Below are 12,140 nucleotides of genomic sequence, written 5' to 3' on the forward strand. Positions count from 1 at the left end.
CGAGAGCTTCTCACTGGTGCTTCCCACACGGTCAACACTGACTGCAAAGTAGCAGTCATTTCTTATTGCAGAGAATAGCAACAACGTTGGAAAAACCCTTGAACACGCTGCGAGCTGTTAAAATTTTCCCATAGCACGGTTTCCCCTCTTTGGTGAGTTGACACTTGTCCAACCACCGATTATCTGAAGTGGAAAGCCAAGCTTACACAGAAAGATGCAATTTAGTGTGAAAACGACCCTACATATTACATGCAAATATTTTCGAGTTTCCAGAGCCAGGGGCAGAACTGAAGACCCGCTAGGGGCTTAAGCAGAAATGGCAAGGAGTGCGCAGGAATTCTAAGCGTTCTGGAATCGTCTGAAGGCGGCACACTGTTTGGGGATGTAAGGCAGTTCTCTCCTCCAATAGTCACCTGGATCTACAGGGCAGTGGTTGATGTGCCCAGTCCTGACCCTCGGGGCCGGACAACCCAGTCAGAAAGACCCCAGCTCCACCGTGCGGGAAATGAGGGCAGCTCAGACCCCGGACGCGGGAGACAAGAACGCCAGGGAGGACGCTCCCACCGGCTCTCGTCCGCGCCTCAGCCCGGCAGGGCCACTTCCGGGAGGGGGCGGGGAGACAAGAGGAGGCGTGTCGGGAAGGAGGCCGTTTGTAGTGCACCAGGCGGAAGTGGGCCAGGGAGCGAGCGGTGCGGCGCTTCCGGTCCGGGCCGACGAGGCTGAGGTCGGCTGCGTGGTGTGTCGCGTGCTGGGATCGGCTTCCGAGGGCGAGTCGGCCCGGGAGAAGGCGCACACTCGTGTCTGGTGGCGGAAGTCGAGTGGAGCGCAAAGTCTGGAGGCAGAAGAAGAAGAAAAAGCCTGGAACTTGAAGGCGACTTCCCTGCTGTTTCCGAGGGGGGCACTTCCACAGGGAACCCCTCTGCTCCGGTAACGGCCAGAGAGGAGGAGATGGCGCCAGTCAGGGAGCGGCCGTGGCCGAGACAGTGAGGAGGCGCGAAGGCCGAGCCGCGGGACGAGGAGCCGAGCCGTCGCTGCCGCCGCCAGCACCCGCACCATGGAGGGGGCCAAGCCGACCCTGCAGCTCGTGTATCAGGCCGTGCAGGCGCTCTACCACGACCCGGACCCCAGCGGCAAGGAGCGCGCCTCGTTTTGGCTTGGGGAGCTGCAGCGTTCGGTGAGGGGGCCCCGGGGGCCGCTCTGTGGGCGCGGGGGGCCCGGGCTGGACGGGGCGCGGCAGCGGGCCCGCGGCGGTTGGCCTCGTGCGGCCCTCGGCGGGGAGAGGAGCCGCTGGCGTGGGGTGGGGCTGCGCAGCTACCTGCCTGCCGGCGGCTGCTCGAGGGCGACGTGCCCTCTGCCCACCGCGGAGGCCCCGCGCCTCGCTGCTCGGACAGACCCCGGCTCCAGCAGGGCTTGTTTTCCTCCTGTCTTCCACCCTCGGGTGCTCTCGGGTGCTCCTGGCACTTCCTGCCCGGTCGTAGCCTAACTCTTGCACGATCGCAGTCCGGAGCTTAGCGTTCTCGAAACTTCTCCGCTTTCTGTAGTCCTGGACGTGAGCATTTCCTCTTTGCTTTCGAGCGCAGTGGAGAGCAAGAAGCATCGAGTCCGAGTTCAGGCGTCTTAGAGTTTCCCTTTGGCTTTCTCCAGGCCCCGACCTCCCTTTCCTTGTTCGGTTTTTAATTGTAAGATGGTTAATTTCGCCTAAATGTGAGCGTTCAGTAAGGTGTGAGTGCCCGTGTGTGTCTGCCTCACCTGTCTCTTGTTCGCCCTCACCTTGGCTTGCACTGGCTGTGGGACAGCACACAGGTGCTGGAGTCGGAAATGTAGCATGGGCTTTGCCGGTTGCCAAGTAAGGCTTTCAGGCCGGTTTTGAATTTTACGCTCAGCCCCTTTTGTGGGCTCTTTCTCTTTTTGTATTTTTAACTCCTAACTGCTGCTTAAGAGGCTCTGCCCTAGTCGATGGCCCTCCCAGGCTGCAAGTGTATCCTGGATATTGTAGATGTGCAGTTTTGACTTGGACACTGCCCTGTTGAACACTGAGCTGGTCTGCCGGCCCGCAAGGCTTGGTTTACCTTGTGGCAAGACAAAGGGTCGGGCTCCCTGCAGGCTCTGGGAGGAGCTCACAGATGGTCTCCCTGGGTCAGTGGCTGTGGTCTGTTCGGGGAGTCCTGGGTCCCTGCTCCTTGTGCAGTGGGAGAAATGGTTTACCATACTGCAGAAGACAGCTCTTCGCTACTCGAACTTTTTTATTGTTATTTTGATTATTGGTTATTAAAGATTTTCTTATTTTTATCTGAGAGGCACGTTTACAGAGAGACACAGAAGACCTTGCATGCACCAGAACATTGCCCAAGTGGCCGCAGTGGCTGAGCTGGACCACAGGAGCCTCTCCAGGTCTCCCATGTGGGTAAAGGGGGCATGAAGCATTGGCCCATGCCCTCTGCTTCCCTAGGTCATCAGCAGGGAGCTGGATCAGAAGTAGAGCAGGCTGGGATGCCAGACACTTAATCCACTACTCCATGGTGTTGGCTCCTCGCGATGTGTGCTTAAATTGGGTCTGGGGTGCTTAGCATGTCCCAAGAACTATGCTGTGCCAAGCCAGGCAGAAAGTCTGCTTACCACATAGGGTAGTTGTGATTGTTAAGTGAGTTAATATCTATGGAAGTTTAGGAAAGTTTGGGGCTGGTATGATGGTTCAATTGGCTAATCCTCCGCCTGCTAGCAACAGCATCTCATGGGTGCTGGTTCGTGTCTCAGGTGCTCTACTTCCAATACAGCTTCCTGCTCATGGCCTGGAAAGAGTGCACGATGACCCCAAGGCCTTGGGACCCTACACGCATGTGGGAGACCTGGAAGAAGCTCCTGGCTCTCTGTCTATGGGCTTTGGATTGGCTCAGCTCCAGCCATTGGGGCCATTCGGGGAGTGAACCAGCGGACAAAAGATTCTCTTTCTGCCCTCTGTCTGTATAATCTGCTTTTCAAGTAAAAATAAATCTAAGAGGACCTGGCGCGGTAGCCTAGTGGATAAAGTCCTCACCTTGCTTGTGGTGGGATCCCATATGGGCGCCAATTCTAGTCAGCATCCCCGCTTCCCATCCAGCTCCCTGCCTGTAGCCTGGGAAAGCAGTCAAGGACTACTCAAAGCTTTGGAACCTTGCACCTGTGTTGAGACCTGGAGGAGGCTCCGGGCTCCTGGCTTCGGATTGGTGCAACTCCGGCCTAAGCGGCTGCTTGGGAAGTAAATCATCGGACAGAGGATCTTCCTCTGTCTCTCCTCTGTGTATATCTGACTTTCCAATTAAAAAAATAAAAAGTAAGAAAAAACGGTTCATGGAACCTAGGTATAAAAATATTTTAGCAGTTTTTCAAATGTTGCTGTTCCCTCCTATTTTCCACTGATATTTTAGTCTTTTATCGTTGGTACTGACACTGCGTTCAGGCGTCACAGGTGGTGTGTTTGACAGGTCAGTTTGAGGGCACTAGTCACATAGAGGGACACACACCGTTTATATGTGTGTATTATGTAGATATGAAATTGTGCTACAGAAAATGGTGTGGTAAGCTGTGGCTGACTTGCCCGTGAATGAGTGAGCGCTTCCTGCGGCTGGAAGAGCGCTCTGGCGTGGCTGTCTTGAGAAGATGATTTGAGGTGACCTTACGGGAAGGAGGCATCGGGCATGAATAGCCTAAGTTTATTTCTCTTCCTCCAGTTTCTTTTCTTTATTATTGTTTTAAGATTTATTAATTTTTATTGGAAAGGCAGATGTACAAAGAGAAGTAGAGACAGACAAAGATCTTCCATCTGCTGGTTCACTCCCCAAATGGCCGAAATGGCCAGAACTGAGCAATGTGAAGCCAGGAGGCTTGTCCGGGTCTCCCACATGAGTGCAGGGGTCCAAGGACCTGAGCTATCCTCTGCTGCTTTCTCAGGCCATAATCAGGGAGCTGGAAGGGAAAGTGGAGCAGCTGGGACATGAGCCAGTGGCCATGTGGGATGCGTGTGCTTCGAGGTGGAGGATTAGCTACTTGAGCCAACATACTGGGGCCACTATTTCTGTTCCTTCTGCTAGAATTCCCCACTGGCCAGAGTCAGCCAGAAGCCAGGGACAGCGGAACCTGCTGATAACAAACATGCAGGCTGACCTACTGCAGCTGTGGAGCGTGGAGCAGATGGGTCACGTGGTTGCTGCCTTGCTACCTCGTGCCCAGGCAGCTTTGGCTAGACTGTCAGCCTCTTCACTTTTTTTTTTAAGCTAGAGATTTATTGTTATTTTGTCATTAATAAGTCATCAAATTGGTTATAACACTGTCTGGCCCCTTGACAGACAGCCTCCTCATTTTCTTCAGCCACCTGGTCGCATTGCTTCACTGTGATCTCCTTGCTGAAAAGACTCCAGTCCTCCAAGTCACTGGTTCGGACAGGCTGTTCTGGTCACAGCCTGCCATTTTCTCTCTTACTGCCCCAAGAATCTCTGGAATCTCTTATCGCAGGTGGAAGTACTCTTGTTTGTTTCTTGATGGAAGCAGCCCCTCCCAGTGTCCTCATCCAGTCAGGCCTGTGTGTTTAGATCTGTTGTGTGGTTGTTGTCCTAGGAAGTTCCCTTCACTTCCTTCTTGCCTCAGGTTCCCTGATTCCCAGACCCCAGGATCTTTTTTTTTCTTGGTAGATGGGTCATTGAGAACAGCATCCTCGCTTCCTTTTCTTGTTGGCACTTTCCTCCTGTGCTCCTCTGACCTGCTGAGTGGCCTGAGGTCGTGGTTGCTGCTGTCACAGCCCCGTTGGGGCAGTGAGGCTGCGGGGTGCAGTGCACACCAAGTGGAGGCTTTAATGGACATCATGTTTTCAGTAGATGCCCCAGGACTTTGCTGAGTCTGTTCAAGAGTTCAGTCTCGCAGCTTTACTTGTCCAAAGTAAAAGTTGAGTCTGCTGTTCTGGTGGAAGGACGGTAGCCTGGCTGCTTGGCAGGAAGGAAACCTTGGGGTCTTCATTGCTGCTTCTGGATTCTGTTTCCTGTGTGTCTGCCTGCAGAGCCTGCAGTGGAAGCGCTGGCTGCTGGGTGGGCTTCGTGGTGAGCAGGTTAAGCTGCCTGTGTCCTCTGTGGCAATGCCATTCCACGTGCGATCGCTTCCTGTCAGTGTGTCCTGGGAAGCAGTGATTGAGAGTCCTGTCACTCATGTGGGGGATCCAAATGAGATTTGTGGTTTCCTGGCCTTGGCCCTGGCTGTCCCAGCTGGCACTTAGGGAGTGTACCCGTAGATTAGAGGAAAATCTTTTTCTGTCAACTGACCCCGCCCCTTCCCTTTGAAGTAAATGAAAATGGATAAAACCTCCCAGCCTTTCTGGGTTTGGGTGCCACAGTTTGCCCTTTAGGTTTCCTGTTCTCATTTGGTCCCCTCATCCCTTCAGGCAAATTGCAACCTCACGTCTAGTGGGACAGATAATTCGTCAGCTTACCATTCTCTACAGTTCTATTGATATTGGTCATCTATTGCACTATCTTTATCCTGTGGGTTTTGATTTTTTTTTTTTTTATGATTTTTTGCTTGCTATTTGTGGAATTTTTGGAGGCCTGAGGACAAATAGATGTGTGCGTTAAAGTCCCTGCATTATTTGTTTTAAACAATTTTTGATTAGCATGTAATACCAGTACGTTTTTATGGGATTTGGTATGATATTTCTACACAATCACATAGCATATTGGTCAGGGAGGTCGTTAGTGTTGCCATCAGCTTATCTTTTCTGCTGGGAGCCTGTGAGCTCTCAGTGCTTCCTGAAGCGGGTGCCGTGTTGTGAACTGTAGTCCTGTGCTGTGTACTAGAGCACACTACCTGTACCTGGCCTCCCTCACGCCCCTGGGCTTCATCCTTCCGAAACTCCGGAAATCACTGTTTTATGTTCAGATGGACTTTCTAAAACCTTCCACAATGAGAGAGAACATGTGGTGTCTGTGTCTGGCTAACTTCATTTTGCTGCAAATAGGAAAAATATGGAATACTCCAAGAATTTGCTGTCATACTCATGAGTTTTTGTATTCTACCAATTTTTAGTGAATGAACATCCTGCAGTACTCTTTGGATTTTGTCAGTCTCCGTCCATTGATTGTCTCTTACTTTTCTTTATTAGGTCTGTCTTATATCTTTCCTTATGCATTTTGGAGTCACCTTCAAATGGACCATTGGTGCTCACTCCTGATCTGGTAAACCTTCAGCATGGTTGCCCAGCCACTGCCATCAGGGCCAGGTGCTCTTTGTCACATCCTCTGGACGCTTGGTGTCATGGTTCATCTCGGTGTACCTACTACTTAGTACTCTTGGTTCATCTTGGAGTACCTAGTACACTTTGAGACAGTTGCCTGAGTCCTTTGGCATGGAATCACCTGTAGTGTCTCTCTCAGTGATCAAATTTGGGAGGAGAGGGAAGGGTGCTATTATTACTTAATTCTTTTGTTTCATTGATTGTTCTATATTTTGCCCTTTTCCAGTATTGTTCTCAAGTGCAGAAACTAACCCATCTCTCAAAGCCTAACCCAACATCTACTTTTTCTTGAAGTCTTAGCTGATTTTCTAGCAGAAAATCCTTTCTTCACCCCTCTCCATGCCTATAGTGTTTTATTTAATTGCATTTGCCATTTTTTGACCTCTTTGACATTTTGTCTTTCACTAGACTATGTGGGATCCTTAATCCACGGGTAGGGAACGTGATGCCCAAAGCACATGTAAGGCCAGTGAAATCATTGGGTCTGACCCTACTAAAGGTAATGGCAGATGGAATTCAAGTTTTAATAAATCTATAGCAAGCTAATTTTTAAATCGATTATTTTGTATGGCCCTTGAATGCTACTAGAAATATTCAGATAGCTTTTGGCAGTAGATAGAGTCCCCATCCTTGATGTAGCTGAATACTCATAATTAAAGGAACAGACCATGACTATTAAGAAAATAATTGGATGGGCCCTGTGTGATGGCCAAGTGACTAAAGTCTTCCCCTTGCACACGCTGGGGTCCCGTATGGGCGCCGATTCTAATCCTGGCGGTCCTGCTTCCCATCCAGCTCCTTATTGTGGCCTGGGAAGGTAATCAATAATGGCTCAAAGCCTTGGGACCCTGAACCCACATGGGAGACCCGGAAGGAGCTCCTGGCTCCTGGCTTCAGATAGGCGCAGCTCCTGCCATTGCGGTCGCTTGGGGAGTGAATCATTGGACGGAAGATCTTCCTCTCTGTCTCTCCTCTTTGTATCTGATTTTCCAATAAAAATAAATATTTCTTTAAAAGAAAATGATCAGGCCTCCTGTGATGGCTTAATTGCTAAATATTTTTCTTGTAAGTACTGGGATTACAGCTGGGCACTGGTTTGTTCCTGGCTGCTCCACTTTCTATCCAGCTCCCTGCTTGTGGCCTGGGAAAGCAGTAGAGAATGGCCCATGGACCCTGCATTAGGCTATCCTTTGCTGCCTTCGTGGACCATAAGCAGGGAGTTGGATGGGAAGTGGAGCAGCTGGAAAATGAATCAGTGCCCTTTAGGTATGTTGGCACTTGGAGGTGGAGGATTAACCAATTGAGCCATCACGCCGGCCCCAGTTATTAGCATTTAGATGACGGTTCAGGGAGATGAGAAAGGAGTCATTTATAAACACCTCTGAATGAATTGAGATAACATGTCAATAATGATGTGCTGAATGGTATACAATCTTGTTTGCATAGAGTGAACACTGCTAAAATGAATTTTTACATTGGGTAACAACATTATGGCATAGTGGGCTAAGCTGCCATGTGCAACGGTCAGAAAATGGCCATTTTTTAAAGAATCTGTATTTATTATTCCAAACTTTTTCCAACAAAATTCTTGAAAACTTACAGCTGTGATTTTGTTGTATGCAATTGACAGATATCATTAATAGTGGCAAAATGTTTCCCAAACAAAAAATTGTTTTGAGGACAGATCTTAAAGGAGTCCTTATTAGGGCTGGTATTGTTATGCCACAGGTTAAGCTGATGCCTGTGTTGCTGGCCTCCCATGTGGTTCTTGGCTGCGCTGTTTCCATTCCATCCTTGGGAAGGCAACAGAAGATAGTCTATGTCAGATACTTAGGCCCCTGCCACCAATATGGGACAGTCAGGCTCTTGATTTCAGCCTGGACAAGCTCTAGCCATTGTGGGTAGAAGATAGCTTGCTCACTTTCTGCGGCCCCATCTCTCTCTCTGCCTTTCATATAAAAAATGTTTTTTCTCAGTGGATTACTTCTATTTGAAAGGCAGTGTTACAGAGAGAGGAGGCACACAGATTTTGCATCTGTTGGTTCACTTCCTGAATGGCCACATTAGTTGGAGCTGGTCCAGTGGCAGCCAGGAGCTGGGAACTTCTTCCTGGCCTTCTGTGTGGGTGCAGGAGCCCAAGGGCTGGAGCCATCCTCCACTGCTTTCCCAAACCGTCAACAGGGAGCTGGTGCTGCAGGTGGAAGCTGAGCGTGCCATGACGCTGTCCTTCCCCACTTTACCGATTTTTTTGAAGGATCCTTATCTGGTGGCAGAGAGTCTGTCCTTGCGCAGGGGCCATGCTAATCTCTGTATCGTCCCGATTTTAGTGTATGTGCTGCCGAAGCGAGCACAGGCCTGTCCTGAACATTGGAGTTTCCTCTGTTCACCCCCAGTAACAGTGCAGGAAGTGAGGGAGAAGAACTCTTTAAGGAGTACAGAAGTTTGTTACTTAGTTTTTTGAGTCCATACTTTAGGTACAGAGATGATCTCTGGATTGTAGGTTTCCCTTAAAGTGTAGAAGTCTAATCTGGAACCAATAAGGCATGATGAAATCATAAAAGGCATGACTCAAGAGGAATCAAATAAGGTTAGATGGACCCAGTTGGCATTGTGATGTTCAGTTTACACCATGTCCGTAGGAACTATTTTTTTGTTAAATATATCAAACAGATCACAGGCCATTGACCATGAGTTTCAAACATCTTTTTTCCATTTGGATTTCTTGATTTTTCAGTTGTAAAATCTAAGGCCTTGAGTTTTTCTCTAGGAGTTTCAGCTACTTTATTTTATGTGAGCATTTAGGAATTGTGTGTGCGTATGTGCACGCGCGCATGCGTACACTTAGCTTTCACCATCCAGTCCAGTGTGTCATAAGACAACGTGCTTGTTACAAGGGAAAGCCTTCTATGAAGTGAGAATGTTTCTGTGTAGCTTATTCAGTGAATTTAGGAATACCGTAGGCCTTGCACTGATAGACACTGAGACTATAGAAGTAAATGATAAGAACCTATGGCCTGCATGGGTAGGAGACACTCCAGCGGCAGCATGATGGATATGTGAGAATTCATCAAAGATGCTCATTGTGAGACTGGAGGGGAGGACAGAGCGGAGGCGAAAGGGAGACCCCAGCACTGACAAAACTGTGTGTGTGTGTGTGTGTGTGTGTGTGTGTGTGTGTGTGTGTGTGTGTGTGGTGCCTGCAGTCACAGCATCCTTTATGGGCACTGGTTCAAGTCCTGACTGCTCCATTTCTGATTTAGCTCCCTGTTAATACACCTGGGAAAAGAGCCGAAAATGGCCCAAGTGCTTGGGCATTTCCACCCATGTGGGAGATCTGGAAGAAACTCCTGGCTCTTGGCTGCAGACCAGCCCAATCCTAACCATCTGGGGAGTGAAGCAACAGATGGAAGGTCTCTATTCCTCCCTCCTTCCCTCTGTCACTCTGCTTTTCAAACACACACATACATACATACACACATACATGCCTTTTTCCTGCTTTAAAATGGCCTTTTTCCCAGAGTTTATCAATTTAGTTGAGTCATGCAATATGGTAGCCATTTGCCAGGTATGACTAAATTAGTGAAAAGTAAATAAAAGCTAAAATCATTTTATTTGTACTCTTCTCATCCCAGATCTCGAGCAGTGCAAATATAGACTGTTATGTGTTTGTATCAGAGCCTATGGAAGTGAATTTGAAGGCATGGTAGTCTTGTTCAGCGGCAGTCTCCTATGTTTGGAGTAGTATTGTCTTGCCAGGCCTTGGACTGGGAAGAAGCTCCTGGCTTTGGATATGCTCAGCTCTGGCCATTGTGGCCACTTGGGGAGTGAATCAGCAGACGGATGATTTTCCTCTCTGAGTGTCTTTCCAATAAGAATTTTTTTTAGAAGATTTATTCATTTATTGGAAAGTCAGATATACAGAGAGGAAGATCTTCCGTCGGATGATTCACTCCCCAAGTCACTGCAATGGCCGATGCTATGCCGATCCAAAGCCAGGAGCTAGGAACTTCTTCCGGGTATCCCATGCGGATGCAGGGTCCCAAAGCTTTGGGCCGTCCTCAACTGCTTTTCCAGGCCACAAGCAGGGAGCTGGATGGGAAGTGGAGCTGCCGGGATTAGAACCGGTGCCCATATGGGATCCCGGGGCATTCAAGCCGAGGACTTTAGCTGCTAGGCCATGATGCCGAGCCCACCAATAAGAATTTTTTAAAAATCTTAAAAAAAAAAAGTTATCTTCAAAGAATAGAGTATATTTGGGATTAAGCTTGAAAATATGGCTTTTATCATAAGTAGTTTTTCAACTCCTTAATATAATTTCACAATACTTTAATCTCACATCTAACATATTGTCATGTGAGTTTTAAAAATTTAAATGTTAAGCATGTTAATATGCATACAATTCTTGTCTGATTTATATGAGTTGTTCTCGGCTCGCTCAGGTGGGCAGCAACAGAAGCCAGACCTGAGAGGAAGTACTTTTCCAGTACTTTTGTTTTCTGGAAGTCCTTTGGGGTACTCCTTACTTGCGTCAAGTGGTTCCAAGCTTGGCAGGTCTACTCTTAAAGCTGGGCTGCCTGGTATGATAAGGCCCATAAGGAAGTGATTATGAGAGAAAAGAAGCTTTGGGTCATTGTTAGCTGAAATGGATTTTACAGATCCAAATTTATTTTGGAGATCATTATCAAGGGTAATACATGTATAGGTAATTGAATTTTTTTTCTTGGAAACAGATTGTTTATACTTGTTAGGAACAAATTGGGCAAGCTGTCTGAGCACCACTGTATGTGTGAAGGACACAGAGGTGAGTTCATTGATTCTGTGATTGGACGCTCCGACCCAGAGCCCTGGATCACAGCGTGCGCTGCTGTCATCCCCTGTCCCCGAGGTCTTCCTGCGAGATGTGGAGCAGTGCAGAGGGCACTCTGGCTTCCGGAGTTGTTTGGAGAGATTGCTTTAGCATTCTCTTAGAGTGTAAATAACTCGTGTTTCAAGTAACACGCAGGTTTTTTTCTCCTGTGAAAGAGTTTTCTTCCTTTTGGCTATTTGATTACTATTTGGTGGCTGTGAAAATGTGATTAGGCTGAACTTATCTTCATTACTGACCTTTTTAAACAGTTTTTTGGTAATATAAAGATGGCACAGTATGTGACTTCCTTAGATGTGTGTATTGTGTAATGTCCAGTGGGAGTAAGAATGCTGATCTCTTCAGACATGTAACTTTACCAAAAATCCTATCTTCCAGTGGTTCTTGCGCATACACTCAGTCACACACCAAGAAGGAGACACGCCTTATCTATAGTCAGCTTACTGAGCAATGGAATTTCAAAACATAAGTCTGTGTTTTTGCTTTTGGGAAGATTTTTTTGTGTGCGTACAAGGGTGTTTTTGGGCCTGGGAGCTTGAATGGGCTTTGTGGTCAGTTTTCCTTCACAGCTGTGTTCCAGTTGGGAGTTGTTCTCTCCTCACTGCTGTGGCACAGACTCTAGCGCACCTCATCATGGCCATCTTACGAAACAACTCACACTGAGAAATACTTTGGGTGGGAATGGTTGTATTGCTCTTCAGCTTACATATTTTTTATTTCCTTTTTAATTTTTTAGTAAAGTTATTTTTTAAATAAAATGATCATCCCCCTATTTATTTGTTTGAAAGGTAGTATTACAGAAAGAGGAGACACATGGAGAAAATCTTCCATTCTCTGATTCACAGCACTTTGTGAATTGGCTGTCATGGGTGGGTGATGGATAGGCTGGAGCCTGGAACTGCATCTGGGTCTCCCAGTGATTGTAGGTGCCCACGGACTTGGGTGATCCTCTGCTACTTTCCCAGGTGCTTTAGCAGGCAGCTGGATTGGACATGGAGTGGCCAGGACTCCAGCCATTGCTCA

At 48.1% G+C, this 12,140-nt stretch overlaps 1 protein-coding gene and 1 non-coding gene across 3 annotated transcripts in view; one reads left to right on the forward strand and one right to left on the reverse strand.

The window, feature by feature from the left end:
- The first annotated feature begins 711 nt into the window (after window positions 1-711).
- TNPO3 (transportin 3) overlaps window positions 712-12,140 on the forward strand; it is a 69,494-nt gene continuing 58,065 nt past the window's right edge. For both annotated transcript variants that reach the window (XM_041002435.1, XM_041002436.1), the window contains exon 1: window positions 712-1,174. In XM_041002435.1, coding sequence (XP_040858369.1) covers window positions 1,055-1,174 — 120 coding nt within the window. In that variant the 5' untranslated portion in view covers window positions 712-1,054. The remainder of the gene's footprint in view (window positions 1,175-12,140) is intronic.
- LOC121171043 lies at window positions 8,500-8,604 on the reverse strand. Its single transcript, XR_005886088.1, has one exon. It is a non-coding gene; the product is annotated as a U6 spliceosomal RNA (small nuclear RNA).

This window comes from Ochotona curzoniae, unplaced genomic scaffold (assembly GCF_017591425.1).
Source record: "Ochotona curzoniae isolate NIBS_2020 unplaced genomic scaffold, NIBS_Ocur_1.0 scaffold_2476, whole genome shotgun sequence".
Taxonomy (NCBI): Eukaryota; Metazoa; Chordata; class Mammalia; order Lagomorpha; family Ochotonidae; genus Ochotona; species Ochotona curzoniae.